Raw genomic sequence first — 18,849 nt, 5'->3', positions numbered from 1 at the left:
AAAAATAATTGCCTGCGAAATAATGTCGTATTATCTCTCTTGAGAGAAAGAAGAGGTTGGAGGTACCTGGTAGGCTTTCTTCTTGAGCCGAGATTGGTTTACCGTTGGAGTTTGAGGGGAAAGGATTGGAAAGCCGACAATTTACCTCGGCGCGTGATATCGACCTAACCTAGATAAGTTAGGTGACTTCCAAGGTTTGATTGAACCTTATTATGTGGAGGACTGCCGAAAATAGTGCATTCATATATGCACGTCATTAAAGGGAAGGGTCGAGTACCGAGTATCCTTTTTTCTTCTCTCTGTTTATCACTGTAATATAACCTTTTTTATGCGACCAATTATTAATCATTAATTTCAAACCAATGACCTACAGAACATGAACTAATGACTTTGTACAGTACCTAACTACAGGACTATCTCCTACAGACCTCCTATCCTATATCAGGGAGAGGCGCATGTTCGTCCGGTAAGTAATGCTTCATTTGTCGATCTGTGCATGTAATAATTAATCATAGTGCAGTCACTATATAAACTGAACAAGACTATTGTCAACCTTTGGAATATGCTGAGTATACTCGGACATGCCTTCCTCGCTGCGCTCGCTGCCTGTCATTAAGAAATGAACAGAAGTATTCTATCAATGCGTTTACTCCCTCGCTCCGCTCGGGTGGTTAAAACCTCGACACATCATTCCCAAACAGCCGATTCACCATCCACCGGAACAGAATCCGAACCCGGTTGCGCCAGCTCATGCTCATGCTGAGATACGCGAGCTTCCACACCAACCACGCCGTCCGCCCCCGGAGGCCATCCGGCAGATACCGGTTGCGCTGCCGCCCATTCTCCTTGTTCAGCTCATGCGGGATCTGCATCAGCGCGTTAGCGCTACCGATGTACGCCAGCATGCCCATGTTGCGGAACGAGAAGTTGGGCGCCTTGTCCAGGTCCCCCTGGTTGAGCCGCTCCGCCAGCCACTTGGCCTCCTGCGACGCTGCCTGCGCCGTCATCGGCGGCGCCCCCGTCTCCAACATTGAATTGTCTCCGATCGCGAACACGTCCTGCAGCACTGCCGTGTGCCCGCTAGAGCTCTCCAGCTGCACCCGGAAATGCCCGTCCACGAGCAGGGCGCCCGTCCGGGGCGCCTTCTTGACGTGCCAGGTGCTGCCCTCAGTCGCCGACGGTCGCTCGCCGCTCGTCAGCAGCACCGACGACAACGGGAACTCCTTCACCTCGTTCAGCCCGTACTTGATGAATTTGTTCATCGCATTCCCCGTCGCCCACACGCACAAACCCACACCCACTTCGCCCTCCTCCTGCGTCTTCAGCGTCAGACACCCTTTGGGATCCATCTCATGCGGGCCGTCCGTGTTGGGAGTCCCCCAGCGGAGCTCCTGCACATGATGACCCGTTTTGATCTCGATCCCTTCCTTCTGCATCACCTCCATGGCGTATCGAGACAGCGACTCGTCAAACATGTTCAGCACTCTCGGCGCAATATCGTACAGCGTGATCCGGGACTTCCCCCGCAGCGCCGGGTACAGTTTGTCCATCTCGCTGACGATAAAGTCGTGTAGCGAGGCCGCCAGTTCGGTCCCCGTCGGCCCAGCCCCGACAATGGCAAAATGTAGCAGGTACCGCTGCATTTCCTCCGACGTCGTGGGCAGGACGGCCAATTCGAAGCACTCGCGAACCCGGCGCTTGACCCTTTTCGAATCGCCCACGTCCCGGAAGAACATGGCGTTTTCTCTCACGCCGGGAGTCTTGAACGTCTGACTCACGCAGCCGGTGGAGATGACCAGCTTGTCGTACGGAACCTCAAATGGTTCAGCCTGTTCCCACTGGCGCAGGTGCTGCTGTGGGCGCTTGGAGCCCGTATCGGGCCCTTCCTCGTACTCTCTTTCATCATCTTCCACGCGCGGCGATTCCGTCACGCCGCTCTTGACGATCGTCGGTTCGCAGATCACCACCTTCCTCTTGAAATCGATCTGGCGCGCCGCGGCCTGGATGAAGTCGACTTTGCTCTTGCGGTCTCGCACTGGTTCGACGACGCTGGAAAAGTCGAGATTCCCGGCTGCAGTATCCGTGAGGAGGGGCGTGAAGACGAAGTACGAACGCGGCGAGACCACCGTGCAAGAATACTTCTTGTCCGATAGCTTCCGCGAGAAGATATAGCCACCCCAGCCGGACCCCAGGACGATTACCTTCTCCTTCTCCTTCTCCCGGGGCGGCCGGGCGGCCTCTGGAATTGCGCTCGACCCTTGAGCCGAGACGACCTCTGCTCGTTTGCTGGCACTGTTGGCGATGAGTCGGACAGACCGCGGCGGGTAATATATGCTAGCTGCAGCAGCAAACAGTGATAAACGCTGGGTTCTCCGTGGGGAGAATCGCGCTACGCGAAGGGGATGTAGCTCCATCGAGACAAACCAATTTTGATGCAGTCGTGACAAAGCAGAACTGAGAGAAAAGGTCCTGAAGAGGCATGCTTTATTGCCCGAGGAGGGACTTTGTGTTGATTAGCTATTCAACGCAAGATATCGCGTTCGTATCGTATTTCCTTGCTGAGCACATGATGACCTCATTATTGAGAGTAGCTGTATCCACCTGGGGGCAGGAAATTGGACCAGAATCTGATCTGAAAGTCAGAATTGATTCGAATCCACATTGTTCTTCGTTGTGTGAGGGATTTTCTTTGGATCTCTCCTTGTCGATCTGGCCTGCGACACATTGCTAACGACGATCCGATCGCAATAGTAGTAGGCTAGGTACATAAGTTAGCAGGTAATTAGGTAGTAGGCAGTGGAGCATCCGCTGTCCTCCGTAAGGATGAAATTCCCGGGTCCTCCCGAGTCCCGACAAGTGTCACCCCTGACCCACAACTGGAAAATGATTCCTCAGCAAAATTCAGAGCACATGGGATAATTGCCCAAAAGATATCTCGGAACTGACTCATTCGGGGAATTGATGACGAGGATGGAAGACTGGATCTGATCGCGATCGTTCAGCGCGATTAGTCATCGTGCCAGAATTGGGATAGTGGGTTTGCTGGGGACTACGTTTTCTTGTCCATTGCATCGCGCCATCAGCTTCTAAAAAATGGTATCCTAATATATATATAGTAGTATGTCATAGAAGACTACAGAATCAGATCGGATTGATAGATCGTCACTGACAACCGCAGTTTGTTCATCATCTCATCGAGCGACGTATATATAAATTATGTATCTAATCATATCCAATCCAGTTGATATATATTCACTCGTTCAGCGTCTCGCCGAGTAGGTCTTGATCATTATAGTTTGGAGATGGCAACCGGACGGCAAAAACCGCTGTCGCAGCCATAGCCAACATGGCACCAGCGACCAAAAACGGCAGCCCCATCAACGCTCCACCCACTCTCATACCTGCGTCAAAAGTGCTGGACAGGATGGGCCCGTTGACCAGCCTGCCGATTGTCTCGCTCACAGCCATGGCGGTGTACAGCATGCCGACATGACTCAGTTCGACCAGCGAGGTAGCCAGGCTGAGAACCACAGGGACAAATCCTTGGCCCAGGACGAAGAGCGTTAAACCTGTTCAATGTAAGTATCACTTCGTCACGCTTGGTGGAGTAACGAAATGAGAGAAGTGCAACTTACCGACCACCATCAGAGAGACACTGGGCGACAGACCAATGGCCAAAGCCCCCACGGCTATGGACACGGCACTCCCGCGCGCCAGCCAGAGGTCCTTGGTGCGCGCATCGCGACCGCGGCGAAGGATGAAATCGTTAAGTCCCGGGAGGATGACGGCCAGGAGGATGAGGTGGACAGTGGCGCCGTAGGAGAGCAGGAACTCGGCCTGAAAGTTAACCATGTTAGCTCTGAGGCAGGCTCGTTGAGATGTACGAACTGACATACCTGCGACTCGCGCCAGCCATACCGGTTCGACACGTACTGCGGAAAGTATTCTTCTACCGACGACCAATACAGCGGGCCTAGCAATGACCGATAAAGCGTGCCTACCGATGACCGGTACAGCATGCCTACAACGAAGACCAGCAGCAGCGGGATCGGCTGTCGGGACGCCCATATGAACCGTAGGTCCTGCAACTGTGACATAAAACCCGCACTGGCCCGCCTCCAGATAGTATTTTTAACGTCATCATTAAGGACGACGGGATCGTCCTCCTCTTCGTCCTCCTCCTCCAGTAGTGTAGCCTCTCCCGAATCGCCTGTTTTGGAATTGTCACTCGCCTTGGGCAGCTCAGCCGTTTCTGGGAGGATTATCCACACCGTCAAGACGGCCATTAAAAGGGCCACCAGCCCCAGTCGAGCAAGCCACCAGGGTTGGATTTGCATCGAACTGAGAGATGACAGGATCATCTCGGTCAGTAGGGCAACGGCGTAGAGGCAGAAGAAGTTGGAAGCTCTGGGACGTCTCAGCATGGAGTGTATCGGACCCGATGGTTTCTCTGTTGCTGCTCACCTCTGCTCCTCCGGTGTCACATCGGCGGCGACAACAAATATCAAGGAATTTCCCACGATGGGCCCTCCGCCCGCCAGCGAAAAGGCCGATGACAACCAGGTCAATTTGACCGGGAAGACATCCGACCACCACACTAAAACCAAAAACCATCAATATCACGTTCTGCCTGACGCGGTGGGAAGATGATCGGCTACGTACACACCATCTCAGTCCATGCGACTCCCACAGTAAGCCCGGCAAGCGCAAGCGCAAGCACGAGACGGCGGCCGTATCGATCGGCCATGATACCATAGAAGATTCCCAGTAGAATACCTAGAATACAACCCATAGTCAATCAGTTGCACGACCAACATGGGAGGACATGCTGTACACACCTGGCAGACAGTCAAACAGCTGCTGCCAACCGATCAACGTTTCCAACCCACTCTGCACCGGTTCCACACGGCAATCCCGACCGAGAGACCAGCTGGGGCCATAGTATGACTTGCACAGGGCCAGCTCCTTGAGATGAGTCAAGGGCGCGACTAGAAGGGCATTTGCCCCTTGGACCAGGGCAATGAGGATGAGGCAGAGGTTGAAGACGCGTGCGTGATGCGGTTGCTTAGTTTTATTATCAGCGGAGGCATCGTTATCGTGGGAGTTGGCCCCTGCGGGGGACGAAAGCAGCGGCTCCCGTTCCGACAACGCCTGGACGGTGGGCGTCATTGTCTGCTTGGGAGCGGATGAAGACGAGGACGAGGATGATCCTGATCCAGCTGCCATGATGAATATGATGAATAACACATGAGGCCTGTTGGTGTGACGATGCAGAGGTGATGATGCTGATACTGCGATAAGGCGGCCAGCGGGGACCAGAAGCGGTCCGGCGGGAGTTAATAATAATAGTAAGTTCTTACTAAGACGGGCACATGACCCGCAAACACTAAGGCAGCAAGGCTACTAGCTCAACGATCAACCCTACAAGATCTACGGAGTACGGCAGTAACCATACCAGAAGATTGTTAGTAGCAGGTAAACGGTAGATCTCCGTACCTAACACGATCACGAGTTGCTTGTAACCTTCTTTTAAGATCAGACTCGGTACTCGGTGCTGATTTCCTATTCTGGCATGGCGTGCCTGCGCATGCCACGACGCCACATACACAGCCACACAAGCCACACCCCGCAGAGTATCTCCGAGTCACATGTGATTCGTAAGCGGCCGATGATCTGATAAGACAAGGCAACATTAATATGACGCGGCTTCTGGCTGCCCGATGGTAAGCTCGGACTTGATTCGCCCCAACTGCAATGAATCACTGTCTTCTTTAAGGGGGAATCTTCTCGTCTGTTCTAAAACCTGAATAAATAGAAACCTGATTTGCAAGATCATGCATGGGTGGAAGGCAAAATTAGGGTATACGTGTGCAGGTGCACGCCGTCGCCATAATATGGTTGCCTGATCTGTGTACGTGGCATATGCCCGTAGATTCGAGAAAGAGAAAAGAGGTATATAATCAGCGCATTTCCATGTGTCTCTCTGATTTTCTTTTTTTTATTTTCGATTTCTCTCTCATTATCATCAGTGCATAACTCAATTCCAAAATCTCTCATCTTTCCATCGCTAAATAGTTAGTACCTATTCTAGAAAGTCAGAAACGAAAAGCTAAAAATGGCTTCCATATACTACCTCAATCAACCTTCGCGTCCCTTTTGGGATTTCGTTTCCAGTCTCGAGGATCTCCCCTTCTTTGCTCCGCTTTTCCATGGTCCGTCACCACACCATCCTCATCCCCATTTCCATCCCCATGGACATCATGGGCATGGACCTGGTCCCCGTCATGAAGACTTCCAGGAACGCTCCGCAAATGTGAACGAGGGAGCTCATCCCCACCAAGCAGCAGCGGGATCCGACAACGAAGTTGTGCAAGACAATACGCCTCCAGCCGATAATGCTGCTCGCCCGACCCGTAGTCTAGGCGAGAATGCAAGAGAACAATCTCCGGAGGGTTTCAGGGCCGGTCGCGGTTGTAGAGGCCGGCATGGTCGTCGTCACGACGGTTCTCATGGCCGCGAGCATCCATTCGGAGGATGTCCCGCCGGATTTGGTCCTGGACCTGGCCGCGGTCGTGGACGAGATGGCCCTCACCACCACCGTGGCAGTGGCAGAGGCTGGGGACATCATCCTCGTGGTCGCTTTGGTGCGCCACCCCACTTCTGCTCCGGTGGCCCGTTTGATCTGCACAGCTTCCTGGAACGACTCGAGTCCCAATTGGGCATCGACCTCGACCAGATGTGGAGAAGATACAATCAGAGCGACGACCAACAGGTCGACTTCGTCCCGCGCGCGGACGTCTTCGACACCGCCTCGGAGTACCTCGTCCATGTCTCCCTGCCGGGAGCGCAGAAGCCGGACATCAGCGTCAATTACGATGCTGAAGAGTCGGTTCTCCACCTCGCCGGAGTCGTCTACCGACCCGGCATCAACGAGGAGCTGAACGACGCCCTCGTCATCGACGAGCGGTCTCGCGAAATTGGTGTCTTTGAGCGCAGCGTCAGGCTGGGCACCCGCAGCGAACCCGCCAACGTGGACCTGGACAGGATCTCGGCCAAACTTGCTGACGGCATCCTGGTGGTTCGTCTGCCCAAGGTCCCCGTGGACCCGGAACGGCTCAGAAGGAGAGTGTCTGTGGAGGCGTTGGACGATAAGAACGACAAGCAGGCAACTGTAGACGACGAGCCGGATGATGAGTCGGACGCCATGCACCTAGACAGCGAGACGGAAAAGGGCGATTTCACCGAGGACCTCGACACCACCGTAGTGGGTGAAGCCACTATCACGCAGGCATCGGAAGATGGAGATTATGACGATGAAGGCAAGGAATACGTCAAAGTGGACGTCAAGTAGATCGATCTGTTGCCTTGGAAACAGTTAGGGGTATTGTCACGCCTAAGGGATTTATTTGAGTTAGTTTGGTGTCTGTGTCATTTCAATTCAATTGTGTTATAGTAATAGTGACAAAAATATGAGGGGATCTCTTATCTTCTCCTTTTCACCGTCCATTTCGGTTAACGAATTCCGTCGGGTGTACTTACCTAAGGTAGTTAGATTAGGTAGTTAGACAGTTCTGACAGACTTCCTGAATCAGTAAGAACGTGATCGCCACTGAGGGAACGACCCATCACGAATCTCTTTCGCGTCTTCTGCATATCTCTTCTCCTGAGTACTCTGTAAATTAATTACTATTTGCATAAAAAAAGCAAGAGAGAGAGAGAGGGAGAGAGAGGATGCCTCGCCAGGATTTACCCGTTAGTTGCTCTCCTACCCGCACGGTCTCTCGCTTGCGCACTCCTACATGAATCCATCCATGTATGGTAGGGGATCTGTGCTCCACTTGGTCGTAGTTGCTGTCGATGCCGACGTATTTCCTTTCTGGGCTTCTCGCGGGGCTCGTTTTTCTTCATTGATTTAACTGTTGTAATAGCGCTCGCTCATTTGGATATCTCGTTCCCGACAGAGTACGTCCGGGTTGGGACCCTCTGCATAGCGACGTGTACGGAGTATACTAATAATAGTCTTGCTAGATTTGGTAGGAATACTAACTACCTGAGTCAACTAACTAACCAGTTCAATCTCTTTGGATGATAGAATAACTCGTAAATTGCAAAGAGAACGAATGCTAACTAAGAACGAGAGATGCCAGTCCAAGTGATATCCTGATCCAGTTTCCTTGCGGTGCCGTTCACTCGGTTGACTCAGTTGACTCAGGCCTCCGACCATACACAACATAACTGACCAGCAGTTAGTTAGATCTCAGGCAGGTAAAGTGCAGATATAGGGAGAGATATATCAGAGGAAGCAACTTACAAGTCATACAGTGTATGGATCTTAGGATTTTTGACATCATTCAGAGCCCCTGCTGCAAGAACCTCGACTTCCTCAGGTTTCCATGACTCAAATCTTGTCAACACAGCCATAGCAGCTGTTCTAAAGCCTTTCTCAACCTGTAATAGATTGAGTTCCAATCCTTTTCTGCAACTTAAAGTTAGCAATAGTTGTATATAGAAAACTGGCTTCACATACATAATATGGATCTCTGGGCCAGGCTCCCTGTGGCACATAATACTTCTTCACATGGATATCCACAAATCCTGCTTCACGGAACCATTCTTCGAGGTACGGACCTGGTCTCGGAGGATACCCTGCTTTTTCAAAAGCATTGACAACTTCCACATTGTACCTCTCAAGTGCTGTGCCCTTAAGAGATCCATCCTCAGACCTCACCTTTGCATCCCAGTCCTGAAATTCTACCCAGCCACCAGGCTTAGTGCACCCAATAAGCAGGTCAGTGTAGCCTTATCCAAAGCTAGGTAGATAGGTAGCCTTACTTGAAACATTGCTTCAACAACTTCCTGAAAACTTGATAGAGTAACATAGATAACGAGCATGGATAAAGTCAAATGGATTATTCTCATATATCCATTCAGATTCGATATCATCAACGATGAATCTTTAAATTTGGTGGAACCCTATAATTCATTAATATGTGTTGTGCAGAGGGGAGTGCTTACTAACATCGATGGTTGAATAGGACTCAGATCATTACCAATGACCTCGGCAGAAGGGTACTCATCAGCTGTAACATATAAGTTTCCAGGAAATAAATGCAGTTCAACTGCATTAGTGTCCATGAAAGGTCAGGGGTATTGATATCCGGAGCATGCACCGAACCGAAGATGGAAATAAGCTTAAAACGGGGCGGTACTTCCGACTGGTCAACGAACATCCGACGTTGCATAAACGACTTTTTAGAATTATGCCACCAAGCCACGACTGAGTCCGGGTATGAACTTTTTTGGTGGTTTCTCCGATAGGTACGTACTCCGTACTGTAGGTCATGGCCTGCTCATGGCGGGTATGGATGGAAAATAGCCGGATAATGACAGGCCCCAAGATACGGGACCAGGGTGGTAGAAAACATGGCGTCCGCAGATTGTTGAGTGTCGGTGTTCAGGTTCTCCGAGTGTGACTTGTCATGTTGTGGATGCAGGTTCTGGTGTCTGGATGCTGACATGGACTGGTCCGTCGCGATGACTCTCGAGTGACAGTGAATAAATGGCATTCGGTGTTACGGCTCAGTAAAAGTGAACAAATCATATTTGTGGCTGTCTAACGAAGATTTCATGCTGGAGAGAAGAAGAAGATTACGAAGACTGTGGGAGGAGACATTCGTTGTAATAGTGAAGCGACGCAGCCCTTTCCTAATTAGGAATACTACATGTGTCAGTCACCTGATCATGTCTCTGAGCCGTGCTGTCACAGCAAGAGGAGAGTATACGATATAGCAAGGTGTAGATAGCCAGCTAGATATGGTAAAGTTACCTAGGTAAGAGGAAGTTTTTCTGGCTGGACAAAGCAAGCGCCCGCTGATCCTCAAGGTGGAAGAGAACAAAATTATCCGCATAGGAGTTTGGCGCGGTGGCAATGGTTCCATTTAACTGGAGGCGAACTTGGCTGATAGAATTGGCCAAGAAGAAGTCATTGCAGTAAATGTCAACAGCCCCCATGGTTGACTGTCTCAAGATCGCATGGCACAGAACGGAGGGAGGAGGGGAATTCTACTTTCAAGTCGACATTTTCTAGCCCTGTGGCTACATATCGACCACGAGATCCAATGCAGACTCTGCTGAAAATCTCAGCTTTGCAACATGCTCACGAAGAAGAGGTCTATTCGCCTGTAGTCCAATACCCCCCAGTTTGGGTTCAGGACGACGATGTCTACAATGGCAACCAGAGCCAACCCTTGTTTGGCATCACTCATCTGCAAATCGAGCTTCTGAAGCGCCTCTGTAGGCTGGATTGCGGTCGCTGACCTTCGCTTTCGAGAGGGCGGTCTCTCTTCAATGAAGCCATCATCTAACGGAATATTGTCGAAATCTCCGGCTGTTGACGTAATGCTGATTGTTGAGTTAAAAGTTATTGACAGTGTGTGGAGGGAAAGGGGTGGACAACTAAGCGAGCGAGCAAGCGAGGCTTGCCTCTGGAATCTTTATCACTCGCACCAAATAGCGGGCAAGTCGAATTGGGCTCTAAAGATAGTAAATTCTGACAACAAATTTCACAAATCGAGGTCCAAGTGAGTACACCACTTCGCCAGCCTCTCTTAACCCAGCCCTCTCGTGCCAGCGGTACGCAATCAACATGAGAGGTGCATTACCATCCAGGCTACTATTCATAATAATTATGCAAGATGGACCCAGCCTAAATATTTTCTAGAAATTAGGGAGTTATCTGCAAAGCGCGCTGTCCTTTTCACAATAGGGCGAAACCGAGAGGATGCTTTGGGGAGTAATATAGAATATAGTTCCTCTACACTCACGATCTACCAATATACATTTCAAGTAAGGCCCTGATCAGAATGTCATGACAAATATTCTTACGACACTTCTTCACGTGCAACCAACCTATACCTATAGTTATTTAAAGGGTCATGGATGTCATGAGAATTCAAATAGTTTCAATTATATGCAAGTCGAATAACTACGTTATTTAAGTATAGAACTCCTTTATTTCTAAATGATTTGGTTTTATCTCTTCTACTCAGCTTTGAGAGCTTTATATTGCTATGCCACTCCCACTATTATAGGAAAACCACACACTAGAGCATGATTTGATGGCTGTCTTTTTTTCAGAATTTGCAACTATAATGATTAATATCTGTGAAGGAATTGAATATATAGTAGTGAAGTTAGTTACATTCTGATAGAGAAGGTTCTGTAGGAGATATAGAGAATCTTGGCGCGCAGGCCAAGCTCAGTACGGATTTACTAAAAGAAGAAATGACGAAGCTGTAGAAAGCACTATATTGAACCTATCGGGCCCCAGGCCTGTATTAGCAGTGGATGTTCTTCATTGAGGGAGACAATATTAGCAAGGGATATGGTGAGAATTATGGCAAGCAATTTAGGTAGGAAGCCCGCCTGGAAAGGAGATAATAAAAATAGAGAGAAAGTAGGAGAGTATCTAGGTAGTTGCAAGCAGGTGCTACTGGAATAAGTGAGAAGAAGCAGGAGGCAGCAGTAGGAGAGCGCTGGTGGCAGGCAATGGAAAAATGAGTTTAACCAGGAAAAAGTTTAGGGGGACATGTCTCGGTTCTCGTGATGTCTCAGTGTTGACGTTTGTCTACGGAGTACTCTGTAGATAAGCGATATTAGGCTGAGAGCTCAATTACATAACGCAGATAAGGAAGCCGCATTCACGAATTAGCTCATTAGGTACGGAATACTGAAGGATCTGCCAGTGACAAGCCTATCCCTGATCAAGATTAAGATTGTCTGGGGGCGGAACTTAGCGCAGTGCCGCGCAGGGGTATGCACGGTAGGCTAGGCATAGGCTCTAACGGCTACCGATCTGCCACGCATCTGGTGGGTTGGGTTGAAGGTCAGGCCATTTGGGGCGACTTGTATTTTCCTTTTATGGAACGCCACTGTCTGTCATTGCCCGGAGATAGCGTTATGCCGTCCGTCTCGCGCCAAAGATTGCCGGAGTAATACTCCGTACAATGCTGTCAGCCCGGTTGTCTGACGTGGCTAGGAAGACAACCTTGGGGGCAAAGTTATTTTAGAGTGTTCGATGGCCCTTCTAGCGCGCGATAAAAGCCTCCACCCCTGGCGTACGGGGTAAAGATCGGCATTTCGATTGGGCTGCTAGAGCATCTAGGTTGGCTCGCAGGATCGAGTTTGAAACTTTAATCATGAAATAATAATTCTCCTACTCAATCAACGACCGCCCCAAGGACGCCTCCCCCGTAAAGTGGCGCACTGATCAGACTTGCTAGACCAGATGGACACGGAATGCACCGGGCAACGTTAGGTGACAGATGGAGGAATGACTGTGGATGTGGCAGGCACGTGGTCCGGATAACCTTCCTGACTACGGTCTACTCTAATTATTAATGTTATTTCCAGAAGAACATGACCTCTAAGAAAAGCGCCAAGCACACTATTCATCCTATCACTCAATTGGAATACAAGTCTCACCTTCAAGCCACTAATACTTCGTAGATAAGGCTTCATTCATACCCCTTCCGGAAGGGATTCACATTCGAAGAGAATTCGTGCAGAAAGTCCCCGAGTCACGACAAACTACAGACCAGTATACACACTCTCTGTCCAGTAATGATTGTCCATAATTGTCTTTAGATAGAATATTCTAAATAGTCGTAATCTCTATGGGGGAAAGAAAGTGGGGGATTGTATGTAATTTGACCGAATGGCTCATACAAAAACTCCCAAACAAAAGTATCGTCGAATTATTGTGGCCATATGAGGCTCGTGTAGATTTCCTATTATTATTATTACAGGTACTCGTTTTGTAGAATACTTACCAAGTCAGACATAATTGTGTGTGAAGGGCAATTCATGACTACAAGACTAGCTGCACAGAACCGGGAGAGACCTCGAAATAACCTACAGAGTATATTGACCTCATGTTCCTAGCGACAGAGGCCCACTAAAGCCCTGCGACGCTATGAGATCTCGAGATTCAACCGCGTTCGGCCTTGGGGCCGTTTCATATTTCGGGATCAGTGGGTTACATACCGGGAGAGTTTGCAGGTCCCCCGCTATGGATCCCTATCTTGTCCCCCTCTTCCAAGAATAGATCCGGAGTACGGAGTAATATCCAAGGGCTGAATGAATAGTATGTTCTGTCTGGAAAAATTGGCTTCGAGAAAGTCTATATAAGGATCGTCTTTCCCATCGAAATTTCTCTCATTCATCACAGCACAACAGCAAGCAAGAAAGCAAGCAATCCAGCTTTTCTACTCTCCAACAAACCTACAAATCAATCTTTCTTTCTTTTTCAAGAAAAGCCAATCACCACCATCAAAATGCGTTTCATCTTCGCTCTCCCTCTCTTCCTCAGCGCTGCTTTCGCGCTCAACGCCACCCAGGCCGAAATCTCCGTCGCTCTGACCGACCTGAAGAACCTTGAGGCCTCTGGTTGCAACACTCTGAGTATGTCAATCTTCCAGACATATCCGCTTTCTTTCGAGAGAAAGGGCCAGGAGAGAGAGAATGGTTCACTGACAAAAAATAACAGAGTGCATTGCCTCCCTGGCTGGTAACACCGCTTCCTGCGCTGCTGCCGCTGCTGAGCTCGGTGCCAGTACGTACATCCCAATAATATCCTCGCAAATGAATGAAGAGAAAAAGCAAACAAAAGCTAATTTCTCATCCTGCAGACCCCATTGCCGACCTCGCCTGCTTCGGCTCCGTTGGTGCCAGCATTGCCAACCATGTTTGCGCGGGCTGCTTCTAAACAGAGTGCCCAACCAATTCCTTTTTCTGACTTTTGGCTGTGGATTGGAGGATGAAGTAGTTACATGGGAATATGGCGCGACCTATAGATAAAAGAGAAAAAAAAATAGTTGGCAGGTTGGTGATGACTGATTTTGTCTTGTTTTCTTCTTTTTTGGTCTTTTTTTTTTTTTTTTTTTTGGTTTTTTTTTTTTTTTTTGCTTCGGTTCCTGGCGGGCTTTCTGCTCGCTTCGCAATATATAGAGACTGGTATGTACCTTCGCAGAAGAAATCTACCTTGTATATGGTTGAATTTGTGTTCATAGCAACCTCAATCAATCTAAGCTTGGAATATTCGTCAGCTTAAGCAACTTAGCAACTTTATAACTCTACAGTTTGGTCTTGTGGCAAGTCTCTCTCGCTTTTTTTTTTCTCCTAAATATTTCGTAGTTGACACTCTAGATCATAGTCAAACAAGACTGCAGTAGAATTCTAACAGCACTAACTAGAATATCAGAAGGAGAAGAACATCTACGGTCTTGACAGCCATTATAAGCCGAAATCGAGCAGATTCTGGATGCATGAGAGAGAAGTCTTTGCCGCAGTATCTTGAGTGGTGGGCATACACCTTTGAAACCGCGATAAATATATATTCTTCCTCAAGATTTCGAAGATTAAGTCAGATGCTACTTCGCCTTTTAAATGTGTTGTGCATGTACTCACTGTCTCGTACTGCGCCTGCCTTAGGGGGTTGGAGGACAGAGGGCATGTGAGCAAATCACGGGATCCTTCCGTGACTTCCAATTACCCAGTCAAACTCCATCCTTCAGAGACCCTTACAAGATTCTCACAAGACTGACAGCTCTCCCTGCTACGATGTAATTCATGAATTGATCTCCGCCTGCCTAATCAATGCATACTGTGTTGATGGCAACGATGTTGCGAATTGATCATGTCATTGAGCTATCCACATGATGAGCTGTTTAGCGTGCAAGTGACAAAAAGATTCCAGGATAATGTTCATTTCATTCATCTTTTGATATGGACTAACTATTACTGCATATCAAGTGTTTATATACATCATACAGTACGTCAACACATGGGTCGTCATTATGGATATGGTCGTGAATATGGCTCGTTTCCTTTATTTTCTGTCGAATTGAATACTTCTCCTCACCACAAACCCCTTCTTGACAGTGCTATTCATCGTAGGTCTGTGACTCTGGCTCCTGGCGGATCCTCGGGTGGCCATCGGCAATAGACCACCGGAAAATTCGGATTCCACACTTCTCCTGCTCCTGGCCGCACTGAGGATCGTCTGAATCTCCAGAGCACGCGACGTGGTTTCCGACCTGCCGGCGATGGAAGAAGGCTTACGTCTCCGATCCCTCAGACTCCATCCACGGATACGTCGATACACTTTGCGGCAGCCGTATCTGATATCGTCGACCGAAAGAGCAAGCAAAATCAGTGGAATAGAGATGGAAAATCCAATCCCGAAAATATATTTCAACACATAGGACAGAGGGAGGTCGGTGGAGCCATCGACGTGAGGAAACTCGTGGACATTAATGGCGAAGAATGACGCAATGAAGGATAGAGGTAGGAAGATGATCGTCACGATGGTGAACATCATGATCGTTTTGCCCTGGCGCGTCGTCCCCGCTGCTTGGTCGCGCGCAAATCGGGCCTCGAACGCGTTGGCGTGTTTCTGCTTGAGATCGAGCAAGTCGGTGATGGAGTCGTAAATCCTTTCCGTCTGCTTATCCATCCGATCCACGTCCTTGACGTGCATGTCGATAATCCTCTGTTGCTCCCGAAACCGCTTTTTGATCTCCTGCTGAGACCGATGCTCTCCCTGGTAAATGTCGCAGATAGCCTCCTGCAGATCGAAGAGCACTTGCCTCTGATACTCGAGAACGGTCCGGATCATGTTGAGCTCGTCGCGAATGTCTTTAGCCTCAACCAGAAGGTCTGTTTCCTGACCGATATCGAGAAGCTTGTCGACGAACAGAGGCTGTTCATCACACTCTTCTTCCACATCCCATGTCTCATCCGTGCTATTGCTCTCTGTCCGAATATTATCTCTTCGGTTCCTTGACATCGACTCTAGATTCTGAGAGAAGCGATTGGATTGTCGATGATGTTTCAGCCACTCCGAGGCTTGAGCGGAGGCAATGTTGAATTCTTTAAAAAGCACCGTTTCTCGGTCAGTTGCGATGCCGATAGACGATTCAAACATGTCTAAAAATTGATATTCCTCGTCGCCCATCCTATGACGGTCAAACAACCCAGAGCATCGACCGCTAATGACTGTTGCCAGCTCATAGACGGAACGCACCGGGTCTCGCGTCTTCGAGTTGATATCTTCAATGATGCCATCGAGAACGTTGAGGGGGTCATTCTTAGGCTGTTCCCAGCGCTGCGGGAAGCTGGTTACGATGAGATTCTTGCCCAAGATCCACATCCAAAGTTGATCCACCATGAAGATTTTCGGTTCCTTCCATGGTCTGTTCTGGTCCTGCAAACGAGTCTGGTAGCGGTAAACTACCTGGTCTTGATCACGGATCTCGGTGTCAATATTCGGGTAGAAAAATTGATCCAGAGTCCTGCGGATGTGCAGGGACGTCGTCGACGACATGAGATGAGCCCGAATTAGCAGCTCGTCCCGTGTGGGTTTTGTCAGTCCTGGATGCCATTTCAACGTCTCTACCCGGTGTATTGCTTCCTGCATTTTCTGTCGGCCCTCGGCTGTTTCAAAATGCAGATAGGGCATAAAGACACAAATGTTGCTCTTGGGCATCTCCGGAGGATCTTTCCAAGGGGTGGACCCGGATAAACGACCACGTTTTTCAACAGCAGATGCAGAGCTCGATTTGTTTTTGGAGTCAGACTTTGACGAGTCATTAGGGGTCTTGATGCGTTTTGCATTGCCCTTTGCTTTCTTCCCCTGTGAAGCACTGTCGTCATCCTGGGACAGGCTCTCCATCCGGTTGGATTTGCTGCCAGAAGTCTTTTGCTTCTTGACAGCAGTTTCGGGAGCTTTGTCGGGCGCCGCTTGCCCATTGGCGACCACCTGAGGGACTGTGTTTTCGGTTCTCCGTCCCTGCTCTTCGTCTTCCAAGGTGTGAGGTGCTCGTGGAGTGATCTGGCAGAGAGGTCTCATGAACTGGGAATGTGTGCGCCGGCCCCGATGCTTCTGATTGAAGGATTTCTCCAGGCCCTTGAAGCCTTCCACGTCATTTGCTCCCTCTTCGATAAAGGATTTTGTCAAGAGGGCTTCCACCCAGGTCATATTGTTGGCGGGTAAATGAATCCACCGAAAATTGGTCGCCTTGACGTTGTCTGGAAGAGTGGTGACAGCATGTTTACGCGGGTTCTTGGGATCTCTCCCGTAGAGGAGGTCAAACACAGTGACCTTCTTGACCCGGTTCTCATTGCGGAAATTACCAAAGTCGACAATCGTTGCCTCAAACGCCTTGCAGGCAGCAATAGCATCTTCGGACAGTGCTTCGACGTGGTTGAACGGAGCCAAAAGCTGCACGATATCTTTCCTTTTGAATTGCGCTGCGCGTAAGAAGGGCGTGCTCCCGAAACTATCGCGCATCCTGCTTTTCAGATCCGGTCGCTCCATGAGACACTTGACCACCTCTAGATGGCCAGCCTGAGCGGCCAAATGGAGAGGGGTGATGCCGTTGAGAAGCTGACTGTTGATTTCGGCACCCGCCTTCAAGAGGATGCGGACGATCTGTTCGCAGCCTCTGTCACAGGCGTTGTGTAGGGGAGTCCATCCGCCATCACTCTTCGCATTGACATCTGCATTATACTTCAATAACAGTTCCACAACGTCCTCCCTATCGTGCGCAGTCGCGATATGCAGAGCTGTTTTGTTTCGGGATTCGACCGCATTGATGGACGCCTTGGGTCCCTGAGGCCGAGTGAGAAGCAATTCCGCGAAATGGATCTTGCCCGTCGCGCAAGCCCAGTGCAGCGGTGTGCGACCAAGTTCGTCCCGAGCCTCTATCGCGCAATTCGTTCTCAAGAGGAGATTGACCACGTCGTCGCCCCAGTCGCACTGTTTGTCGGCGGCCAGATTGTGAAGGACATTTCGCTGTTTGTCATCTCGCGCGTTGACGTCCGCCCCTCGGGAGATGAGCAGTTGAAGAACATGCCAATGATTCTTCCAGGCGGCTGTCATGAGGGCGGTCCGGCCCTTTTTATCTCTGGTGTCCGGACATGCGCCATAGTCCAGCAGAAGTTGCACGATCCGAACATGGTTGCGTTCGACAGCTCGAAAAAGGGGCGAGACCCGATTGCCCGCGACGTCGACCTTCGCGCCCTGACGCAGCAGATAATGTGTGGCTTCAATACAGCCCCGTTCCGAGCTCCTCATGAGCCCGATTCCGAGAAAAGTGGGACTGAACTGTCCATTGGCGCGAGCCTCATCGAGGATGTGTTTTAAGTCGTCAATATCATTCTTCTCTGCGGCGCGCAGCAATCGAGGTTCGAGGCGATCGTTGTTATCGCTTCCGACGCTTGACCTCGATCTTGACCGAGACATGATCAGCAATAGATCACTCAATCCCTCCTCTTTCATTCGTGTTGTCCTTCGCCAGAAATGCGGAGTATTTCTCTCTCTCTGCTAAGGGCTCAAAATGGGTAGTAGAGTCGATGTCAGCCGAAGCATGGATAACTGCAGGAAAACGAAATCGTTTGCGACAGACAGCACATGTAGTTCAAGCGCAATTGAAGGGGACCGGCGGTTTATTACGCCAGAACTTCTGCACAATAACTACACTGTTGACATTCAGTGTCTACGACGGTGAGCATCTCCAGCGAGCAGCATCAAGCTGTGCCAACTCCTCGCCCTCAGACACAGATTGAAACGAAGAGCGCTTTGTTTTGGCGATCAATTGGGATAATGATGGTAAATAATCCTCCTCGTCAAGAGTGAGATTCTGAGGGGAAAAAGAGCAACCGTGATCGACTGATCGTCCGTCAGACCTAAATATTTTTCCCAGTAGACCTCCAGCGAACTCCCAATCTTACTGGGGGAGCGCTACTCTGCCGCTCTGCAGCAATTAGTGTGTCGATTCTGCAGTGTGA

At 49.7% G+C, this 18,849-nt stretch overlaps 6 protein-coding genes across 6 annotated transcripts; 2 read left to right on the top strand and 4 right to left on the bottom strand.

Moving 5' to 3' along the window:
- Window positions 1-671: 671 nt before the first annotated feature.
- On the bottom strand, window positions 672-2,414 carry VTN77DRAFT_9728 (uncharacterized protein; the record flags this gene model as incomplete). Its single annotated transcript, XM_069426366.1, has 1 exon — window positions 672-2,414. One exon carries the CDS (start codon window positions 2,412-2,414, stop codon window positions 672-674), a length of 1,743 nt encoding a protein of 580 aa, XP_069273705.1.
- An 838-nt stretch (window positions 2,415-3,252) lies between these two features.
- Window positions 3,253-5,226, bottom strand: VTN77DRAFT_9727 (uncharacterized protein; the record flags this gene model as incomplete). The annotated part of the gene is made up of 6 exons (XM_069426365.1): window positions 3,253-3,569; window positions 3,636-3,837; window positions 3,897-4,407; window positions 4,465-4,597; window positions 4,663-4,776; window positions 4,839-5,226. The coding sequence occupies 6 exons, from the start codon at window positions 5,224-5,226 to the stop codon at window positions 3,253-3,255; spliced, it is 1,665 nt and encodes a 554-aa protein (XP_069273704.1).
- Window positions 5,227-6,115: 889 nt separating this feature from the next.
- On the top strand, window positions 6,116-7,351 carry VTN77DRAFT_9726 (uncharacterized protein; the record flags this gene model as incomplete). Its single annotated transcript, XM_069426364.1, has 1 exon — window positions 6,116-7,351. One exon carries the CDS (start codon window positions 6,116-6,118, stop codon window positions 7,349-7,351), a length of 1,236 nt encoding a protein of 411 aa, XP_069273703.1.
- Window positions 7,352-8,186: 835 nt separating this feature from the next.
- On the bottom strand, window positions 8,187-8,841 carry VTN77DRAFT_9725 (uncharacterized protein; the record flags this gene model as incomplete). The annotated part of the gene is made up of 4 exons (XM_069426363.1): window positions 8,187-8,235; window positions 8,312-8,448; window positions 8,528-8,743; window positions 8,833-8,841. 4 exons carry the CDS (start codon window positions 8,839-8,841, stop codon window positions 8,187-8,189), a joined length of 411 nt encoding a protein of 136 aa, XP_069273702.1.
- A 4,493-nt stretch (window positions 8,842-13,334) lies between these two features.
- VTN77DRAFT_9724 (uncharacterized protein) lies at window positions 13,335-13,765 on the top strand (the record flags this gene model as incomplete). Its single annotated transcript, XM_069426362.1, has 3 exons — window positions 13,335-13,461; window positions 13,547-13,612; window positions 13,689-13,765. 3 exons carry the CDS (start codon window positions 13,335-13,337, stop codon window positions 13,763-13,765), a joined length of 270 nt encoding a protein of 89 aa, XP_069273701.1.
- A 1,122-nt stretch (window positions 13,766-14,887) lies between these two features.
- VTN77DRAFT_9723 (uncharacterized protein) lies at window positions 14,888-18,304 on the bottom strand (the record flags this gene model as incomplete). The annotated part of the gene is made up of 1 exon (XM_069426361.1): window positions 14,888-18,304. The coding sequence occupies one exon, from the start codon at window positions 18,302-18,304 to the stop codon at window positions 14,888-14,890; it is 3,417 nt and encodes a 1,138-aa protein (XP_069273700.1).
- Window positions 18,305-18,849: the final 545 nt, after the last annotated feature.

This window comes from Rasamsonia byssochlamydoides, assembly GCF_041956645.1.
Source record: "Rasamsonia byssochlamydoides strain NRRL 3658 unplaced genomic scaffold VTN77scaffold_93, whole genome shotgun sequence".
NCBI classification, from domain to species: domain Eukaryota; kingdom Fungi; phylum Ascomycota; class Eurotiomycetes; order Eurotiales; family Trichocomaceae; genus Rasamsonia; species Rasamsonia byssochlamydoides.
The sequence above is the reverse complement of the archived record's forward strand: the minus strand, read 5'-3'. Positions and strand labels throughout refer to the sequence as shown.